The sequence below is a fragment of the Vicia villosa genome, linkage group LG5 (genome assembly GCF_029867415.1).
Source record: "Vicia villosa cultivar HV-30 ecotype Madison, WI linkage group LG5, Vvil1.0, whole genome shotgun sequence".
NCBI classification, from domain to species: domain Eukaryota; kingdom Viridiplantae; phylum Streptophyta; class Magnoliopsida; order Fabales; family Fabaceae; genus Vicia; species Vicia villosa.
The window spans coordinates 160094012-160113399 of record NC_081184.1 but is presented as its reverse complement, the minus strand read 5'-3'; the positions used below and the strand labels follow the sequence as shown (position 1 = coordinate 160113399).

At 33.5% G+C, this 19388-nt stretch overlaps 1 protein-coding gene and 1 pseudogene across 4 annotated transcripts; one reads left to right on the top strand and one right to left on the bottom strand.

The window, feature by feature from the left end:
* Nucleotides 1-3716: 3716 nt before the first annotated feature.
* LOC131605863 (protein TIFY 5A-like) lies at nt 3717-12768 on the top strand (annotated as a pseudogene).
* A 3607-nt stretch (nt 12769-16375) lies between these two features.
* Nucleotides 16376-18084, bottom strand: LOC131603544 (uncharacterized). 4 transcript variants are annotated; one of them, XM_058875897.1, is made up of 5 exons: nt 17712-18084; nt 17524-17618; nt 17349-17398; nt 17101-17208; nt 16376-16567 (listed from the first exon to the last, which is right to left on the bottom strand). In XM_058875897.1, exons 1-5 carry the CDS (start codon nt 17781-17783, stop codon nt 16536-16538), a joined length of 357 nt encoding a protein of 118 aa, XP_058731880.1. In that variant the 5' UTR covers nt 17784-18084; the 3' UTR covers nt 16376-16535. The 4 variants fall into 4 exon arrangements, 2 of the variants coding, with proteins under 2 accessions (XP_058731880.1, XP_058731879.1); XR_009284448.1 differs by having other exon boundaries at nt 17101-17398; nt 17714-18084; XM_058875896.1 differs by having other exon boundaries at nt 16376-17208.
* Nucleotides 18085-19388: the final 1304 nt, after the last annotated feature.

The following is a 19388-nucleotide window of genomic DNA, read 5'->3' as shown; positions in this document are numbered from 1 at the left end:
ATACTTCTCAAGAATTCTAACTATAACCTAGTCCCTCATGGAAATACAACTCAAAGATTACCTGTTAATGACTTCTCGAGATTTGACTAACAATTAGTCACTTAAGGACATTAACTAAAAGGTTAAATACATGGATTGTGTGTTTATAGATTTTCTTACACAATAAGAAGATTACACAAAATTGAAGATCAAAAGATTACACTTATATGATTTGAAATATAAAGCTCTAAGTGTTTCTCTCTTTGTAGTTGTTCTTGAAGTTCACTAAACACTTTGCTCTTTTCTTGCTATGATATTCTTTTTTATCTTTTATTCAAAGTCTGGTTTGTCCACATTTGACTTCTCCAAAATTATAATTTGTTTTCTTTTGATTTGCCCACTTAACAACATAGTTTGAGTACAAAATTGTTCTCAATACAAAATAGTCATTAAGTGACTAATAGTGTCGTGTTTGGTTCAAGACCAAAATGTACAAAATACAGGGAAATTTATAGTATGTGCATTCATATGTGTGGGGGGGGGGGGGGGGGGGTCTACCAAAGAGGTTTTCATTGGTGATTCCAAGTTTTTTTTTACTTTTAACTTATGATTTTTCTTGTGAGGTTTAGTGTATTTCTTGAAGCTGAAATATGAAGTCTTTACCAAATTCAAGTTGTGGAAGGCAAAGGTAGAGAATCAAACAGGCAAAAAATTAAGTATTTGTAGTCAGATAATGAGAGAGTACAATAATTAGAATTTCAAGAGATTTTGTGCATAACACAATATTCAAAGACATTTTCCAATTCGTAAAATACATCAATAAATTGGTATGGCAAGAAAAATGAATAGGTCTCTAAGTGAAAGGGAAAGATGTCTCTAGTTAAATGCTCGACTATCAAAAGATTTCTAGGCAAAAACAGTTAAAATGACGTATTATCTTATTAACAAGTTGCCATGAGTTCACTGAAAGGGAAGGTTGCAAAGAAGTGTGGACATGTAATTCTATTGATCTTGAAAACTTATTGATTTTTTTAATATCTATCTTATGTGCATATATCAAATGAAAATCGACCTCAACTTGATCCAAAGTCGAAGATATGTGTGTCTTTATCGGTTACATAAAAGACGTGAAGCGGTTCAAGTTATGAGATTCGACTAAAAAGAATATGGTAATCATAAAAGATGTTGCTTTTTATGAGTAGGTAATGTTGAAGCATTCAGTTGCAACAAATGTATAAACATCTGAAGGATGAGCTTCCAACAAACAAGTGATTCAGGTGAGTGTTGAAATTGACCACGAAAGGACCCAGACACTAATACTAAAATTGACTACGAACCTGAAATTTCAAGTGGAGTACATGGTCATATTCTTGTATGGGACAAAAAGCACAAATCAACCAAGCCACCAAAAAGATACTTGCACGAAAATTTGGGAGTCTATGCACTTCTTATTAGTTCTAACAACCCTTATTTCAGAGAACCTTACGAAGGAGATTCTTCCTTCTTAAATAGATTTCCACTGATTGTACCTATGACGAAGGCTGAAGGTGATCATAAATTGGAAGATTTTGAAGTATTCTTGAAAATGAGATTCAAAGCTCTTTCCATCTTAGTGTAATTGTTAAAGCATATGAGGTTTAAATTAAAAGATATATAATTAAATGGGGAGAGATATGATCGAATCAGAAGACATTAAATCTTAAAAATTTGTATGAATCAGAAGTTGATTCCCACATATGGTAAAGTTGTGTTGTTCGGGAATCATATTTATTGTATAAATTTTTTATGTGGTGATGCAAATCTCCGATGTAGTTAAGCGAAAATAAACATGCAAAGTTAATACCGCAACATTGAAAATAAGTAGAGCAAATTATGATTAGAACAATGTTAGATTGTACACATAGTTAAGGGTGGCAATGAAATCCATTAGAGTAAAATCCATTCAATCCATCCACTAAATTATCCATCCAATCCATCTATTATAAAAAAGAATAGTTGATGGATTGAATCCAATCCATCCATTTAAAGTGTTGGATGGATCTAATCCATCCAACAAAGTTTAAAAATTCATTGGATTATCTAATATTTTATTTTAAAACTAATTGATAGTTTTTATAGTTAAATAATAAATATGGGTTTTTGTCAACAAAAAAAAAAGTTAATTAATTTTAAAAAAAATTTATAAATCTCTCATATATATATATTTTTAAGTTTCTTATAACAAATCTCTTTTTATTTGCAAACGAAATAAAAATATATTTAATAGATTTTCAAGATATTTTAATTTAATCAATACAGTACAATTTAAATTTTAAGTATTAAATATGCGTTAGACCCGGATTCAATTTAAACTGTGAGTAGTGGGGCAGAAAAAAAGATTTTATCAATCCATGAGATTAAAGAATGTGCATTGTAAAATTAATAAAAAGTGTACTGAAAGATTAATTAAAAAAAGGGTTAAATAAGTTTTTGGTCCCTATAAATATTCCAGTTTTCATTTTTAGTCCCTCACTGCCTTTAGGCAACGGTTTTTACAAGAAAACCGTTGCCAAAACCAACTAAAACCGTTGCCTAAAGGTAGGGAGGGACTAAAAATGAAACTGCAATATTTATAGGGACCAAAAACTTATTTAACCCTTAAAAAAATATGCAGTTAAGAAAAAACTATTTTAAAGAAATTAAAAAAAAAAAAAACAGATTTTCAAAAATTTATAAAATAATTAAAATATTTTAATTAGTTTAGTGGATGGATGGATATCCATCCATTAAAAATATGTTAATGGATGGATTGAATTAAATTTTATCTTTAATGAAAGGATTGGATTGAATTTTTTAAAGATTATTTAGTGGAATGTTAATGGATTAATGAATTGTTTTGATCCATCCATTAACAATCCAATCCATCCATTTTGCCACCCCTACTCATAGGGGTTGAGATCGTCTCCATTTTGAAAAAGAAATAGAAGACTCCATTACTATAGTTTTGAGTAAATAAAATTAAATAAATGTGAAATAAATATCATATGTCATGAAAATACGTGCTATTTACATAGTATAAAACTACGGGTCATGCTAACATGTGCCCTGCACATGTTAAGAGCTAAATATAGAAAAAATTTCTTAGAAATTGTGCATTGTTTTCATAAAAAGTTTATAATTAATGTTTTTACTACGTTTTCCAATACAAATTTACTATATTTAGGTTTCTTAACATGTGCCCTTGGGGCACATGTTAGCTTTATCCTAAAACTATAATAATAAAATAGAGAGGATCCTGACCCTACTGATATGTTTTGCAGTGGACATGTGGTGGCCGGCCATAACACATTTTAAAATACTCGTAGGCTTCGTAGCCCTAGGTTGACAACCTTTACACATCCATATATTTAATTTTAATTTATTTAAAACATTGTGCAGGTGCTAGCGCCAAACATAGACATCACATGTACTACTAGTATTTCGAATTGGCGCGATTAAAGTCGCTCACAATTTCAAAGGGGTACCATTCATAGCATGTGATTATTTTTATCTTGGAATACGCAGCGTCACTATTAATAAACCATATCACGTAAAACACGTGGTTAAATTAAAGTAGAAAAAAACAGCGCCGATGTTTTCATTTATCTTGTGCTTTACGTGTTTGTTTTGTTATCAATTACTCACTCTATCTCTTTTCTTCATATAGCATAGTAGTCATAGCTCTAAGGCTTTCTTAAATCTTTCTCTCTGTCCACAACATGAAGAAGAATTTGAATCTTGAACTTCGTCTTTTCACTCCTTCCATTACTTCCAATCTGTAACAATCTTTTCAATCTCTTTTTTTCTTGTTTCAGTTTATGAATTCATTCTGTTGTTAATTAGGTTTTTGTTTAATGCAGAATGGAAGAAGAAGCGCAAGATCAGCAGCAGCAGTACCGGCCTTTGACCATTGTGTATGATGGCAAGGTTTGCGTTTCTGATGCCACTACTGAGAATCAGGTCTGTGACTTTCGTTGAATACTGTTTTTTTCTTTATTTAAATTAACCACCAGGTTTCTACTCTAAGCAACCACAAAGTTCATATCATCAAATTAAGATTTTAAAAAATGGTCCCAACTATATCGCGGAATCGTGATACTCTTAAGTTGTGGTTAATTTACACTACAACAACTGTAATAAGTGTCAGAGGTGTACATGAGTTGGGTCAACCCACAAAATTCAGTCAAATTCACACAAAAATATTCATAGAAATGGGTTGGATTGGGTAATTTGGTGGATATGAATTTAAAAACTAAAAAACCCACTAAAAAATTTGGGTTTCGGATAAAACTAGACTCAATCAAAAAACTCACTGATCCACTAATCAAACATTATTTTCAATAATTTAAATGATTTTGATGAATAATAACTTATTTGTTGCAATTTAGGGTCAGTTTGTTTCAGCTTTAAAAAATGAATCTTTTCTTTGTATTTTTAAATAGATGTTCTAAAATTGTTTTTCAAAATATTACAAGTTTTTTATATTCGTTTTTTCTAAAATGAAACATTTAATTTAACATCCTATAACATAAATATACATAATTGAAGATCAAAACTTAGTAAAAATCATAATTTTTTTCAAAAGGTTGTATTTCAAAAATGATTTTTATGAAAATCTATTTGAAATAGCTTCAAAATTAAGTGATTTTTTGAAATTTTGATATCTAATTTTTTTTTCCAATAAATAGATTAATTTTTTCCATAAATAGATGAAATACCTAAAATCAAATTTTAAGAATAACTATTCAAACAAAATTTTCATTTGAAGTTTTTATAAAAAATTTCTTTGTAAAAATTTTTTTCACAAAATTTGGTAACACTATAAAAATCATTTTTTTAAAAAAGCCAAAACAAACGGACCCTTATTCTTTTGAATATTTACTATTTTAGTGAATTATGATTTTAACTAATTTTGGATATTTCACTCTTTAGTTATTTTGATGTTAATACGATTTTATGTCATACAGATTTAGTTTGTTGATAGTATTTTATGAAAATCTTTACCATTATCATTTATTTATTATTTTATAATGTTAAAAATAGTAAAAATAGGTTATCTAATTTTTTTTAAAGAAGATAGGAAATGTTGAATAATTTTTATGAAAAAATATGATACTCATTATTTAGTAATTTAATATTAATAAAACAAAAAAATTATTTGAGCAACTCACTATCCAATCCAACCCGACCCGAAAATTAGTGGATTTGCGCAAATCAGTCAATTGATGTAGCGGGTGGTTATTTTACCTCACTCAAACCAGAATGTCTTATATGAATTGGATATTGAGTTTTGTCAAAATCAACTCATACACCTACTCATGTACACCCCTAATCAATGTCGTAACACCTATACCAATTAAAATCACAAAAGTCTTTCCATGATTGCGGACTTTTTTTAAAATCTTAATTAACCTTTCATAGACCTTGTAACATCTTTGGATATATACCCTAAAATACCAGTGAGAGAAAAATAATAATCTTAGTAATAGTAATAAAGGACAAAGACCTTATTGGAAATAAAAACAAATTGTTGATAAGCAATTTCAAGATAAACAAGATTTAAAAAGCAGTAAGTGGAGGTCTATATCTGAAGTGTCCTTGTTGTAAGTGATAGTTGGCCAAATTTACATATGCATTGCACACACATTTGTTGACCTAAAAAATTGGACACAACTTTATTTTGTCCATGTATTTCTCAATAATAAATAATATCATCATCATTAGGTTATAGCTTGACCCACTATTATTGTAGCAATTTTTTTTTTGGATAAGTATAATTTAGCAAATGAGTTTTCACGTGTTGTAATATGATCACAAGACTCATAAACAATTATTATTTGAATTAAAATAGGAATTAAGTGGGGTAATTGTTAGGAGTAAATTAATGGTAAATTCATGTGTTAATATAAGTGATTTCTTATCTAAACCAATGCAAAAATGTGATGAATCCATAGGTTTTTATTAAGAATTGAACTGAATAAGTTTAGTTCGTGCGTAAAGCAAATCGAATCACTTGTGGGTGTTATGGTTGCAGGTTTTGAGCTGAATAAGAACTTAAGAAGAACATGAGGAGGAAAGAAAGCTGGAAGTCTCAAAGGCTGAAGAAAAAGATGGAAAGTACAAAGGGCGCGCCGCGAGAGTTCCTAGGCGCGCCGCGAAAATACTTCTGTTTGAGGGGCGCGCCGCGCCAGCCCGTTGCCGCGCCGCGGCCTCGGCGTTAAAAGCCCAAAAGTTCTGTTTTAAAGCCCTAGTTTTCCAAGTGGTAAGGGATACTTTTTTGTGGGAGCGAAATTAGGAGAGCTATCTGATTCTGAAGCTGAGAACAACAATTGAAGGTGGATTCTTTACCAATTGAAGACATTCTATTGATGAAGATGAATTCCTCCATTGATTCTTGTATGTTCTTCATGTTTATGGAGAGCTAAATCCCTCTTGTTGAGTCTAAGGTAGTAGTTAACCTATGAATATACATTACCATTGATTAATTCCTGTGAACAATTGTTTGAATTTATTATCAATAAGAAACCTTGCTTTTAATTTACATCATTGTTGAATCTTTGATCGAAAGAAAGGATTTAACTTTTGCCCTAGGTTACTATATTGATTCAATTGCAATTTGCAGAGATGGAATTGTAATTGGGTTTTCATAATTATCGTTCTTAATTACTATTATCGTTATTGTGATTTGGAGAGATCGAATCTCATACCGGTAAAAGTTATCTAATTTGATTTGCAGACATGGAATCTTATTTGAGGATAAGTGAAGATAATGATTCAAAGGATTGTTCTATTGAGAATTAATTGATAATTGTATAGGATTAGGTTGATGAACCCTAAAGACTCAACATCTTTCTTTAATTGTTAACACAAAGTCCTTTACTTGCTTTTATTTTATTATTTGCTTTTGATATTATTATTAGTATAAAACAAACCAAACCAAATTTCTTAACTCAAAATAAACAACTATAGAACGGCAGTGATATTAACCAATCCCTGTGGATACGATATATTACCGAAAATATTTACCCACAAATACTTTCAACAAATTGGCGCCGTTGCCGGGGATTGGTGTCAATATTGCATGCATTGCAATAGTTCTTATTTTGAGTTTTAATTTTTATTTTCTCTATTTGGTTGTTTCACGTGTTTGCTAGTTTTGCAGAAGATTGTGTATGCGCAGCAAAGTTTCTAGCGATTAACTTCTTTTTGATCCCGAGATCGAAAGGACCGCTAGGAGGTTAAATAGCAAAGCACGAAAAAGAGCGAACATAGCAAAAGCAAGAGACAACGCAACCGCGACATCGTCACAACAACTTGAAACCATTGACGAGTCGCAAGAAGGATTCTTCTTTCACGAACTATTCACGGAGGAAGAACCGGAAGTTTTTATACAACCTACTGTTGGCAACATGGCTGCTAATGGTCCATGTGCTAATAGTCCAAGACTCAATCCTCAGTTCGCGAGAACTGCCGCCAACGGGCGACCGACAGAACTGAAGACCGGTATCATACAATTGATTTGTGCAAGTCCTTTCGCCGGATTGGACCATGAAGACCCGTACACGCATCTTACTCGATTCTATGAGTTAGCGGGTACTACGGGTGTCGCTCAAGCTGATGAGGAAGCATTATTTAAGAGGTTGTTCCCACACTCTTTGCTATCTAAGGCAAAGGATTGGTATCTGGATCAACCCGAGGTAGTGATGACAAATTGGAACACATTGGAAGAAAAATTTCTGGAAAGGTTTTACTCTCAAAACCGATTCTTCGAAGCAAAAACAGCAATAGCAGTATTTTCTCAAGGTAGTAATGAATCTTTGAATGAAGCATGGGAAAGGTATAAAGCTATGTTGAGAAAGTGCAAAGGACACGGTTTTTCAGACGTTGACCAAATCCATATGTTCCGTAACGGTCTCACAGCTACAAACAAGACACTTTTGGACGCCACAGCTGGTGGTTCTCTCATGTCCAAAACACCTGAAGAAGCTACTCAGATAATAGAGCGAATGGCTCTAAATGATCGTCAAGGCAATCATGATCGAACAGTAAGAGATAAGAAACCCGGTATGTTAGAGTTGAACAACAGTGATGCTCTACTTGCTCAGAACAAATTGCTAACTTCACAAGTGGAACTTTTGACACAACAAATGTCTAAATTACCACAACAGATCAAGGAGCTGAACTGGGTATCTAATTCATATCAAGTTGCTAAGTGCGAATTGTGCAAGGGAGATCATCAAACAGGATTCTGTCCACCAGTGCAAGAAGAAGAAGTGAATTACATGAACAATAACCAAGGACAAAGGCAGAATCAATATCAGAACCAGCCATACCAACAAGGTTATCCACCAAGATATAACAATCAAGGGTACCAACAAAGGCCACCGAATCAAGGGTATCAACAACAAGCATTCCAACCATACACTCAACCACCACAACAACAGCAAGGAGGACAATCCAAGTTGGAGGAGACAGTGAATCAGTTCATTCAAACATCAGTAATAAATCAGAAGAACCAGGAAGCGGCAATTAAAAACCTGCAAACTCAAGTGGGGCAAATAACACATCAACTTACTCTACAGGCACAAGGAGCCTTACCAAACTCAACCGAAAAAAAACCGCAAGACCAGGAGAAAATTAATGCTGTTACAACAAGGAGTCAAAGGGGTTCAGAATCGGAAAAAGAGAAAGAAGAGATAGGTGACCCTATGGCGATGGAGGTAGATCTGGAAATAAGAGAGGACCTAAAAGAGCCAGAAGTTGTAAATCTACCAATGAAACCAGTTGAAGAAAAAAATAAGAAAGATGTTGAACAGGTGATTAAACCAGCCCTCCCTTTGCGAGTAACAAAGAAGGATTCAAAAGAGAAAGACGTTCGGAAATTTACGTCCTTGTTCAAAAAGTTAGAAGTGAATTTACCTTTCTTTGAAGCACTGGAACACGTACCTGTGTATAAGAAATTTATGAAGGAGGTATCGGCGAAAAAAAGATCACTAGAGGGAGAACCAAAAATGGCAATCGAAAAATGTAGTATAGTCGCTGCAGCAAGAAAAATCCCAATTAAGAGAAGAGACCCTGGGGCGGTGGCGATACCATGCACTATCAAGAATATATCATTTAAAAAGGTACTTCTCGATTCTGGCTCTAGTGTGAGTCTAATGCCGTTATCCATTTTCAAAAGGCTTGAATTAGATAAGATTAGTGAAAGTAAGTCGCAATTACGGTTCGCCGATCACACTATTAAGAAATCTTATGGAGTAGCGGAAGATGTACTAGTAGAAGTTGATAAGTTTGTTTTCCCTGTTGACTTCCACATCATGGACATTCTGGAAGATGAAGAAACTCCGATCCTTCTTGGGAGACCCTTTTTGTCGACAGGACGCTGTAATCTTGACATTGAAAAGGGGACGCTAACGCTAAAATCATTTGATGAAGAAGTAACCTTGAAGATGCTGGGAGTCAAGAAACACAGGTCAGGGGTAAATGAGAAAAATTCAACTGGTATACCGGAAGGTGCACAAAAAAACAAAAATCTCAAAAACCTCCAAGAAAAAGTCTCTAACATATCTTCTCCAATGAAACCAAATTATGATGATGTCAAAAGTCAAAAGAGGGCTAAGGAGAGTGATAAGAATGGGGAAGATAAAGTGAAGAGAAAAGTTATCCATGCTTTTTATCTTCATGAGTTTGTGGGTATGGAAGTACAAAGTAGCGAGTGTTGGAAAAGGAAATACCCTCCATAAAACAAGGGGTAATGGACCGTCGAGCCATGCGACGTTAAACGAAGCACTTTGTGGGAGGTAACCCACACTTCTAATGTTTTATTTTTGTCTATTTTTATTTCAGGAAATAATAAGGGAACCTTTCTGGTGAAAGCTAGGAAGAGGCAAGTAATATTGTAATACCCTCTGTGAGTCAACCCTCTCGGGCTTGTTACGAAACATTGAGGTCAATGTTTAGTTTAAGTTTGGGGGTGGATTTACTCTTTGCATTTTTATGTTCAATTTTATGTTTTTATGTCTGTTATGTACTCCCAGTTAGAGTAAGTAGTCCCATAACAAAGCGAGAATCTCAAGCGAAGTATCAACAAGGAAGCAACATGTATGAAAAGTGGTAGGAAGTGAATGTTCAAAAAAAATTTTCACTTTCACTTTCTTTTTCAATAAGTAACAAAGCAGGTATGAATTTTTGAACTCAAACTCTTAATGTGTGCAATGAAACTTAAGGTGTTAGTAAATACTGTCAGAAGTTCTTTATGGTACATTGTTTGTTGGATCGGCTTAGCCTTAACCATTGTGAGGAAAGCTTTCCATTGTTTACTATATGCAGGAGACCATCAATTATTTTGACGTGTTTGTATCATGCTAAACCGTTTGTTGCATCGTTTGTGGAAATCTGTGAAAGTGATTGAGGCACTTGTTTGAATCTGAGAGTTCTTTTAGCCTATTCCAATGAAAAAACTTATTTGCTTCTGTGAGAGTGTGATCCTTTGCTAACCATTCTTTGAGCCTGAGGTCAAGGTAAGTATCATAATATGCACCAAGGAAATACCTGGTGAGTTTGATCTCAATAAAAAGTTTTGTTTTGGACCATCAACCATAAAATTTGGTGATGTGTTTTCTCTTTGACCTTTTTAGAAAGTAGGGGAGCATTCATATAATCTGAATACAGGTTGATCTCCAAGTTGGGGAGAGTCACATTCAAAAGAAGAGTAAGTACTTATGGTAATCGGTGAAAGATAAAAGAAGTCGTAGCTTGAGAAAAAAGAGAAGTAACAACGTTAGAATATAACGGTTGCTGAAAAAAAGTGAAGAAGAAAAACCAAGCTACGAATGAAAAAAGATGGACAGGTAAAGGAAGTAGAGTTTTAGAGAAAAAGAAATAAGTTATGAATTGGATGCTTCCCTATATTAGGAACAACCCTTGATTATCTTCTTTTCTTTGAATCTAAACCACATTACAACCATAGAAAGACCTTCTGATTCTCAGATTCCACAAGACTTGATGCGAGCAATTTGGTGAACGTATGATATGGATCCTTGTTGATTTAATTGTTTGGATGAGTGTTTAACCCCTCTTTTATTCATCATACTTTTTGATGAGAGTGATTAGTGCTGATTCAATTACAATTGTGTAGTGTTTTGAACTTCTGGAGGTAATTTGCTTTCAACGTTTGTTTCATGTGTATATTCTGAGTTTGCAGGTAGAAGAGGAGTATTTGACTTAGTTACTGGATTGAACCACTAGAGAAAAACTTTTTTGAAAAACTTGTTGCTTGATTGTCGGTAAACTTTGCTGGAGGTAAGTAATTTTGTTTAGGGACAAACAAAACTCTAAGTTGGGGAGAGTTTGTTAGGAGTAAATTAATGGTAAATTCATGTGTTAATATAAGTGATTTCTTCTCTAAACCAATGCAAAAATGTGATGAATCCATAGGTTTTTATTAAGAATTGAACTGAATAAGTTTAGTTCGTGCGTAAAGCAAATCGAATCACTTGTGGGTGTTATGGTTGCAGGTTTTGAGCTGAATAAGAACTTAAGAAGAACATGAGGAGGAAAGAAAGCTGGAAGTCTCAAAGGCTGAAGAAAAAGATGGAAAGTACAAAGGGCGCGCCGCGAGAGTTCCTAGGCGCGCCGCGAAAATACTTCTGTTTGAGGGGCGCGCCGCGCCAGCCCGTTGCCGCGCCGCGGCCTCGGCGTTAAAAGCCCAAAAGTTCTGTTTTAAAGCCCTAGTTTTCCAAGTGGTAAGGGATACTTTTTTGTGGGAGCGAAATTAGGAGAGCTATCTGATTCTGAAGCTGAGAACAACAATTGAAGGTGGATTCTTTACCAATTGAAGACATTCTATTGATGAAGATGAATTCCTCCATTGATTCTTGTATGTTCTTCATGTTTATGGAGAGCTAAATCCCTCTTGTTGAGTCTAAGGTAGTAGTTAACCTATGAATATACATTACCATTGATTAATTCCTGTGAACAATTGTTTGAATTTATTATCAATAAGAAACCTTGCTTTTAATTTACATCATTGTTGAATCTTTGATCGAAAGAAAGGATTTAACTTTTGCCCTAGGTTACTATATTGATTCAATTGCAATTTGCAGAGATGGAATTGTAATTGGGTTTTCATAATTATCGTTCTTAATTACTATTATCGTTATTGTGATTTGGAGAGATCGAATCTCATACCGGTAAAAGTTATCTAATTTGATTTGCAGACATGGAATCTTATTTGAGGATAAGTGAAGATAATGATTCAAAGGATTGTTCTATTGAGAATTAATTGATAATTGTATAGGATTAGGTTGATGAACCCTAAAGACTCAACATCTTTCTTTAATTGTTAACACAAAGTCCTTTACTTGCTTTTATTTTATTATTTGCTTTTGATATTATTATTAGTATAAAACAAACCAAACCAAATTTCTTAACTCAAAATAAACAACTATAGAACGGCAGTGATATTAACCAATCCCTATGGATACGATATATTACCGAAAATATTTACCCACAAATACTTACAACAGTAATATGAATTGGATGCAGGCCAGGTCTATTTTAATGCTAGCAAGTAAAGAAATGGAGGAAAGAGTGAGGACACCAACTGGATCGTTATCAGAGACATCTTCACCAGCAGTATTTAGTACTAATTTGTATAGTCCTGGAACTTCTCTTTCCATGAAAAAATCACTGCAGAGGTTTCTCCAAAAGAGGAAGAATCGGATTCAAGAAGCATCACCTTACCATTTTGATGATGACAAACGCAGATGACTGCCAAAGTCAATGGTAATGACTTTTCAAGTCTATGATGACGGTGACCAAACTTAAGAACATCTCAAGCCTCATCTAGAAGGAGAATCAAGATTCCATTGAAGTGTTATATGATCGATGTATCTGACAAAGTATCTTGAAGGTCTCAGAGTTGTGAAAGAAAGGAAATGTAAAAGCTCGTCTGGTCGTGGCAGTGTGAGTGACTAGAGTTTTGTGAAAGTATGGTATTAACTCCTAAGATACTAAGGAAACTCTCTCTCTCTCTCTCTCTCTCTCTCTCTCTCTCTATCTATCTATCTATCTATCTATCTATCTATCTATCTATCTATCTCTCTCTTAAAGTCTCTTTTTTAACTATAAAAATCTCTTAAAAATGTTTTCAAGTCGATCTAGTTGATTAGGATACCTTCAGGTTCTTTACAATTAAATGGCTTAAGGTTCCAATCCATTGGGTTGCTAAAAAAATGATTTTAAAAGGAACGGCTCTCTATCCAAACTTTCCAAAATGGACCAGAATAATCTATTATTTTATTCATCCAATCGATTGGGACATTGAATTTTCCCATGAATCATTTTCTTTTTTGGTTCTCTCGTCTCCTATGTAAAGGAGATGTCTCTCCACCTCATTTAACACCAAATCTGTAGCACCCCAAATTCAATTCAATTATTTAATTAAATTTAGTTGCATTTTATTTAGTTATTTAAATAAATTTATATGCTTTTAGTTAATTATTTGGAGAATGTATATGTGTTGTGTGGGTATTTGACCTTAGTGGATATGTTAGTGAGAGTTAGGAAGAGTGGTCGAAATGAATTTGAATTTTTGTTAATTTTATATGAATAAAATAGAAGAATAATAATTAAAAAATATATAAATATAGAAATTTCCTTCAATTAGCTCTAAGTGAGTGTTTGGTTTGGCGTTTAAGCCTCCAAACTCATGTCTAGCATGTTGTAAATGTGATTTCTCAGAAGCAACAAAATCAAGCTTCTACATAAACATGAAAAATTTAACATGATTAATGATTTAATGTGAAATCAAACATAGTTTAAGTTGTGATTTGGCTCCCAAAGATTGTTATAAGACTTTTAACTTTGATATTATCTGCCTTCTAATTGAAAACTATTGTCCTATGAATTTCAATGAGGAAGAGAGGATTAATTTACAATTTTAACTTGGACATTTTACTACTGACATTTGTCAAACACCAAGATTAAAGTTTTTATCAACTATTCAAAACTTATGTTCATCTTTAATTGTAACTAAAAAAATTAAGAAAATTTACTACTTGATTGATAAACCGCTCTACTTTGTCTCGACACTCTTTGTATCTACCACCACTTTTGAAAGGTCTTTTTAGCAATAAAAATTATCAAAGTAAGATTAAGAAGCAAAATGAAAGTTGATCTTTTAAAAAATAACATGGAAATTAATATGAAAGAGAAATTGCTACAAATATTAATTTTGAGTCTATTATTGATGATTTCAAGCAACTCAAAGACCATAAAATATTATTTTAAAATATTTTTAAACACATTGTTAAATCATTTGATGTTCAACTTTATACACACATGTATATAACCCCTTTCTTCTCTGACTTTTCTCTATCCACTCACCCTTCTCCTCTCCCTCAAATTCAAATTTCCATTCATTGATGTAATTTTTTGGCTGGGCTCCAGAGTAGTCGGCGCCACACTAGTGGTCTCTTTTCAACAGCTTCAAGCGTTATCAAGGTTCTTGGAAGGGGCCCAAAAATGTCAGTTCTCTCCTCTGTTTTAATGGTCTGTTATTCTCGCAGCTGTTGATTTTCAGGGAGTTGGTCAGATTTGTTCTCATCCATTTTTTGTTGTGACCAAATCGACAACTGGTATCTTCGTTATCGTTAGTGATATTTTCTTCTTTCAACAAAAGCCAATGGTTGTTTATGGATACACATGGAAGTATGTCGATTTTGGTATGCGTGTTCGCGGGTCGATTTGGTTTGATTTTGAGAAAACCCGATGCCCAAACCGATCACAAATATATGGATTGGTTTGGATTGGATTTGCAAATTTTTACAATAAAACACAAATCGAACCAAACCAATAAACATGTTGGTTTCAGTTAGATTGATCAGATACATTAAAAACAAATGTTTAAAAAAAATTTAAAAAAAAAATTCTAATTTACATCAACCAATTTTCCAAAATAATACAAAATCCTTAATTTTTTTCGTTTTTCCATATAGGCTGTGAATATCACAAATATCATTTCAATTTTTTCTTATTGAACTTGAATACTTTATACCTTACAAAAGACCAGATACATTCATTATTCAATGAACCTAAAAAAAGAATCTTTGCTTATAAATAAGGCCGGAGGGGGTACCAGTTTTCATAAAAAAAAGATATATATATATATATATATATATATATATATTATACTAATTAATTATGATTTGGACTGGCTGTTGTCTGTTATTAGTTCCAAGGAGAAACTTTGTGTTCAACTTTTGAGCACTACCTCATGGAAGATCTAGATAGCTATAAGCGATGTTCTTTACAACAAGAAGATGGTGGATCTAGCAGGGGTGACATGTGGTGCTTTGCAACGTGTGACAGATGCTTCCAAAGAGAGCCAACCGATTACCAGCGTGGAGAATCAAGGCCAAACCCCTCTTGTTTTGTCTATCCCTAAAGGAGTTTATGTGGTTCAGGTGGATTCTGGCACGATGAAAGGGGAGGGAATCACTTTCGGTTGCGTTGTCAAAGACCAAGAGCATAAACTTGTTGTTGTAGCTTGCGCAAAGGAGATATTTTGTGCTGAATCTTGTACAATGGAGATGCTTTCCATAAGATAATGCCTTAGCTTGCTGAAAGATTAGAGTTTTGAAGAGGTGCTCATTCAATTCGACTCTTTCAATGGTGTGGATTGCATACACTCTAGCAAATCTTGATCATATTGCGTTGGATTGTAGGTGTCATACCCTAATTTTTGACCCCCTGAGATGTCACATCATTGACGTCAATTTCAAAAAAATGTTTCTTGATCGGTTTGGAAGCCGTGATCAAGATTTCATTCATTCACTCGTTCATTGCAAGATAATTTCATGTTCATGAAGTTTTTCATTTGAAGTGCGCCATTTCCAATTTGTGGATTCAAGAGGATTGTTCGGAATTTATTTCGTGACTTTTGGCCTATGGATTCATCATGGTGAAGAAAATTGTTTCTTATGGATTATTTGGAAGATGATACAAGTTTGAAACAATTCATGGGAATTTCATCAAAGTTGCAAAAAAATCATGTTTAGTCCATTGTTGGAAGATTGTTTCAAATATGGTTCAAAGACCATGAATTCAAGAATTTTAGTCCAATATCATCTCAAAATCCATGGTACAAGAACACTTTTTCAAGACTTGAAATTCAAGTTTCTCACTATCCCAAAGGTATTCTACCATTCCTATTCAAGAATTACCATGGATCATTCAAATTTGCAAAATTCAAAGTTCACTCAAGAATATTCAAACTTCATGTTTGAATAACAATTTCATCCAAAGTTCTAAAAGGAAATTCAAGCATTACAAGTGGAGTTCTTTTTTACATGAACCAATTTCTAAATTCCAAATGAATTACAAAGTGGACTTCATTCAAAATACAAGATACAACATTCAAAGTTCCATTTATTTTCAAGAGTACAAGTTCATACGAATTCTATTTGGATTACAAGAATAAAAGAAAATGCAAAGTTTCTTGAAATCTTCAATCTTCAAATCTCCATTCTTCAAGTTCAAGTTTCTTCATGCTTTCTCTTCAATAATACTCATTTACATGAAAAAGAAACAAAAAGGGTGGAATTAGCAAAAGTCAAATAAATAATTCAAAAAAAGCCCAAAAGCCCACATGGAGGCCATCTTTTTCGAAAAAAAAGGGAAAAAGGAAAAGTCAAAAGTCAAAGAAAGTCAAAGAAAGTCAAAGGGAGATTTTTATGTCATAAATTTCTACAACTTAGAGATATCATAAAATGACATGAAAATTTTCTCACATGGCTTATGTCATAGAGGAATCTTTGGCTTATGTCATTATGGATATTCCTTTCTTACAAGAATCACAAACTTGACTACAAAGTTACATAATACCTAACATATCCTAATTTTTGCCTATAAATAGAAGGGCTCTCCATAGTATTTGTCACACCAAAGTAACTTAACTTCTTGCTTTCTCTCTTCTCTCTATTGCTCATATTGTTCAATAGACCTCTTGGCAAGAAGAAATTCTCAAGCCAAGAGAATCTCTATTGGAGGTGAGTATTCTAGTTACAAAGTAAGAAAGAAGGCAAAGGTAGTTCTTCATACCTTTCTTGAAGATCTTCATCTTCAAGCTTCCAACAACTTGAAGTTCCATCTTCAAGGCGCTCCCATAAGTCCAAAGAGGTGTTGTGGCATCACCTTCATCAAAAGCCTACAACAATTTCAAAGAAAGAGAGGTTGTTAGTAACAACAATTCAAAGTTGTTCTACAACAATCAACAACAATTCGAGGGTGTTCTTCAACAACACCACCCGAATTTCCAGAAAAAAGAAAGGAGGTTCAAAGCCATTCCTCCAATTGCAGCCCCGTGTTTACGAATTGTTCGCGCATCATCTTCATCAACCTGAAGCAGCAACAATTCGGTTCAGCACCACAACAACATTTCCGAAGCAGTAGCAGCAGAAGTTCGGTTCAGAATAACAACAATTAACAACAATTTCGCAGCAGCAGAAGGAATTAGGAACATACCTCAACAATAACCGGTGAAAATATCCTCGCCGTAGGTAAGTCAATTCCACTTTTACTCTTAAAATATTATTGCTGCTATGAATATAGTTTCGTTCCTGTTAGAACAAATTTTCCAGAAACATGAGAAATAGCATGAGTTGTTGTTGCTATACTGTTAAACAAAATTGAAAACGAAATTAAAAACATACACCTAGAATTTTGCTTCTGATTTCTCTCCCATGGCCGCCGTAAAACTTCCCCTGAGAAGTTGCTGTTGTCATTTGTTCTACGCGAGTTGAGTGAGAAACCGAGAGAGGTTTTTTTACTGCTGACTTTGTCTCACCGAGAGAGGGGCTGGTCGCTGTTGTTGTTGTTTCGTGGAAGAGAGAGCACCGCGAGAGAGACTGTGAGCCACCGAGAGAAACGAGAGAGAGTGCTTCGTCGTTGTTGTTGCTCCGTGAGACGAGTTGCCATTGTTGTTCATAACTTTGAGCGAAGTCGAGAGAGAAGAGAGAATTTGTTTCTTACTGATTTTTTTTTCTTTGCGTGAGATTGAGAGAGGAACAGAAATGAGGCGCTGCCTCTGTTGGTTTAGGGTTCTCAAACCCAACCCAGCTTGTGGTAAGAAGCATGGGTGGATCCGGGTCACCCCGACCCGGTCCGGCCCAGCATATTTTCTTTTTTTATTTTGCATTCAGCTTTAGTCAATTTGGGCCTGCACACTTCCCATCCGAATTACACCCCCCTCAGGCCCAAGTTCTTTTTATTAACTATTTCTTCTTTTATTTTCTTTGAGAAAAGTTTTGCATAAAAAAAATTAGTATTTTTATTATAATATAGATTTTAGTTTAATTTTCTAATACTTGTTAAAATACCAAAAAATATATTAGATACATATTTATGTTTATGTTTCTAATTATTTTCTTCTCTCATAAAAATCACAAAAAATATCTTTCCTTAGATTAATTTCATTTAAATTTGATATTTTCATATTATTTTGTGTAGTTAATCATTTAGATTTTTATTTGAATATTGTTGCACATATCACTTGAATTTTCTCACTTTATTCGAGACTCCGAGATTCTTTCTCCGTTGTCTTGTGGCTTTGTCTGTTTTGTTTGGTCTTCCATTTGCTGTAGAAGTCTTTAAACAATTACTGGAAGATCATGGAATGCTGTAAGCTGTGAGCTTATCCGACGTTCTATTTTGCTGGTGTGGATGCTTAATATCTGTTGAGATCCTAATTTATTCCAAGCATATCACTTGAGGATCAAGGTAACACATTAAACTCAGAAATCCAATTTCTCATTCTTCGAGGTAAGCCTAAAACTCGTAAAACTGTTTTCATAACAGTAATCATTTCAAATCATTAATCAACTATTTTCGCAACAGTATTTCAAAATTTTCAACTGTTTTCATAAACAGTAAATCATTTTTATGTGGGCCTCTAATAGAGTGTAAGTCCCAACACCTCTTTCTTTTCATAGTTTGTGTTTCAAAAACTGTATTTTCAAAATCTCTTTTCTGTTTTCAAAACATTCTTTTGGTATTTGAAGGGCATTATTCCCGGTGAAACTCTTCAGATACCTATGTGACCTTTGTCCATCTTCACTTCTTCTGTTTTCAAAACTCTTAACTGTTTATCATAAATATTCAACTGTTATCAAAACAACAAAAATTACTGGTAAGGCTTTGTACATACTTCTTCAAAGGTCTCCACTCCATCCAGGTTAGGCTTTACAAGCTTTCAATTTACAGTCTTTATTTAAATTACTGTCAAATATAAACTGTACATATATTTGTTTAGAACTACGTTTGAGTGTAAACCCTAGGACAGTTAAACTATATATATATATATATTATAGGAATATGACCTAGGATTGAGA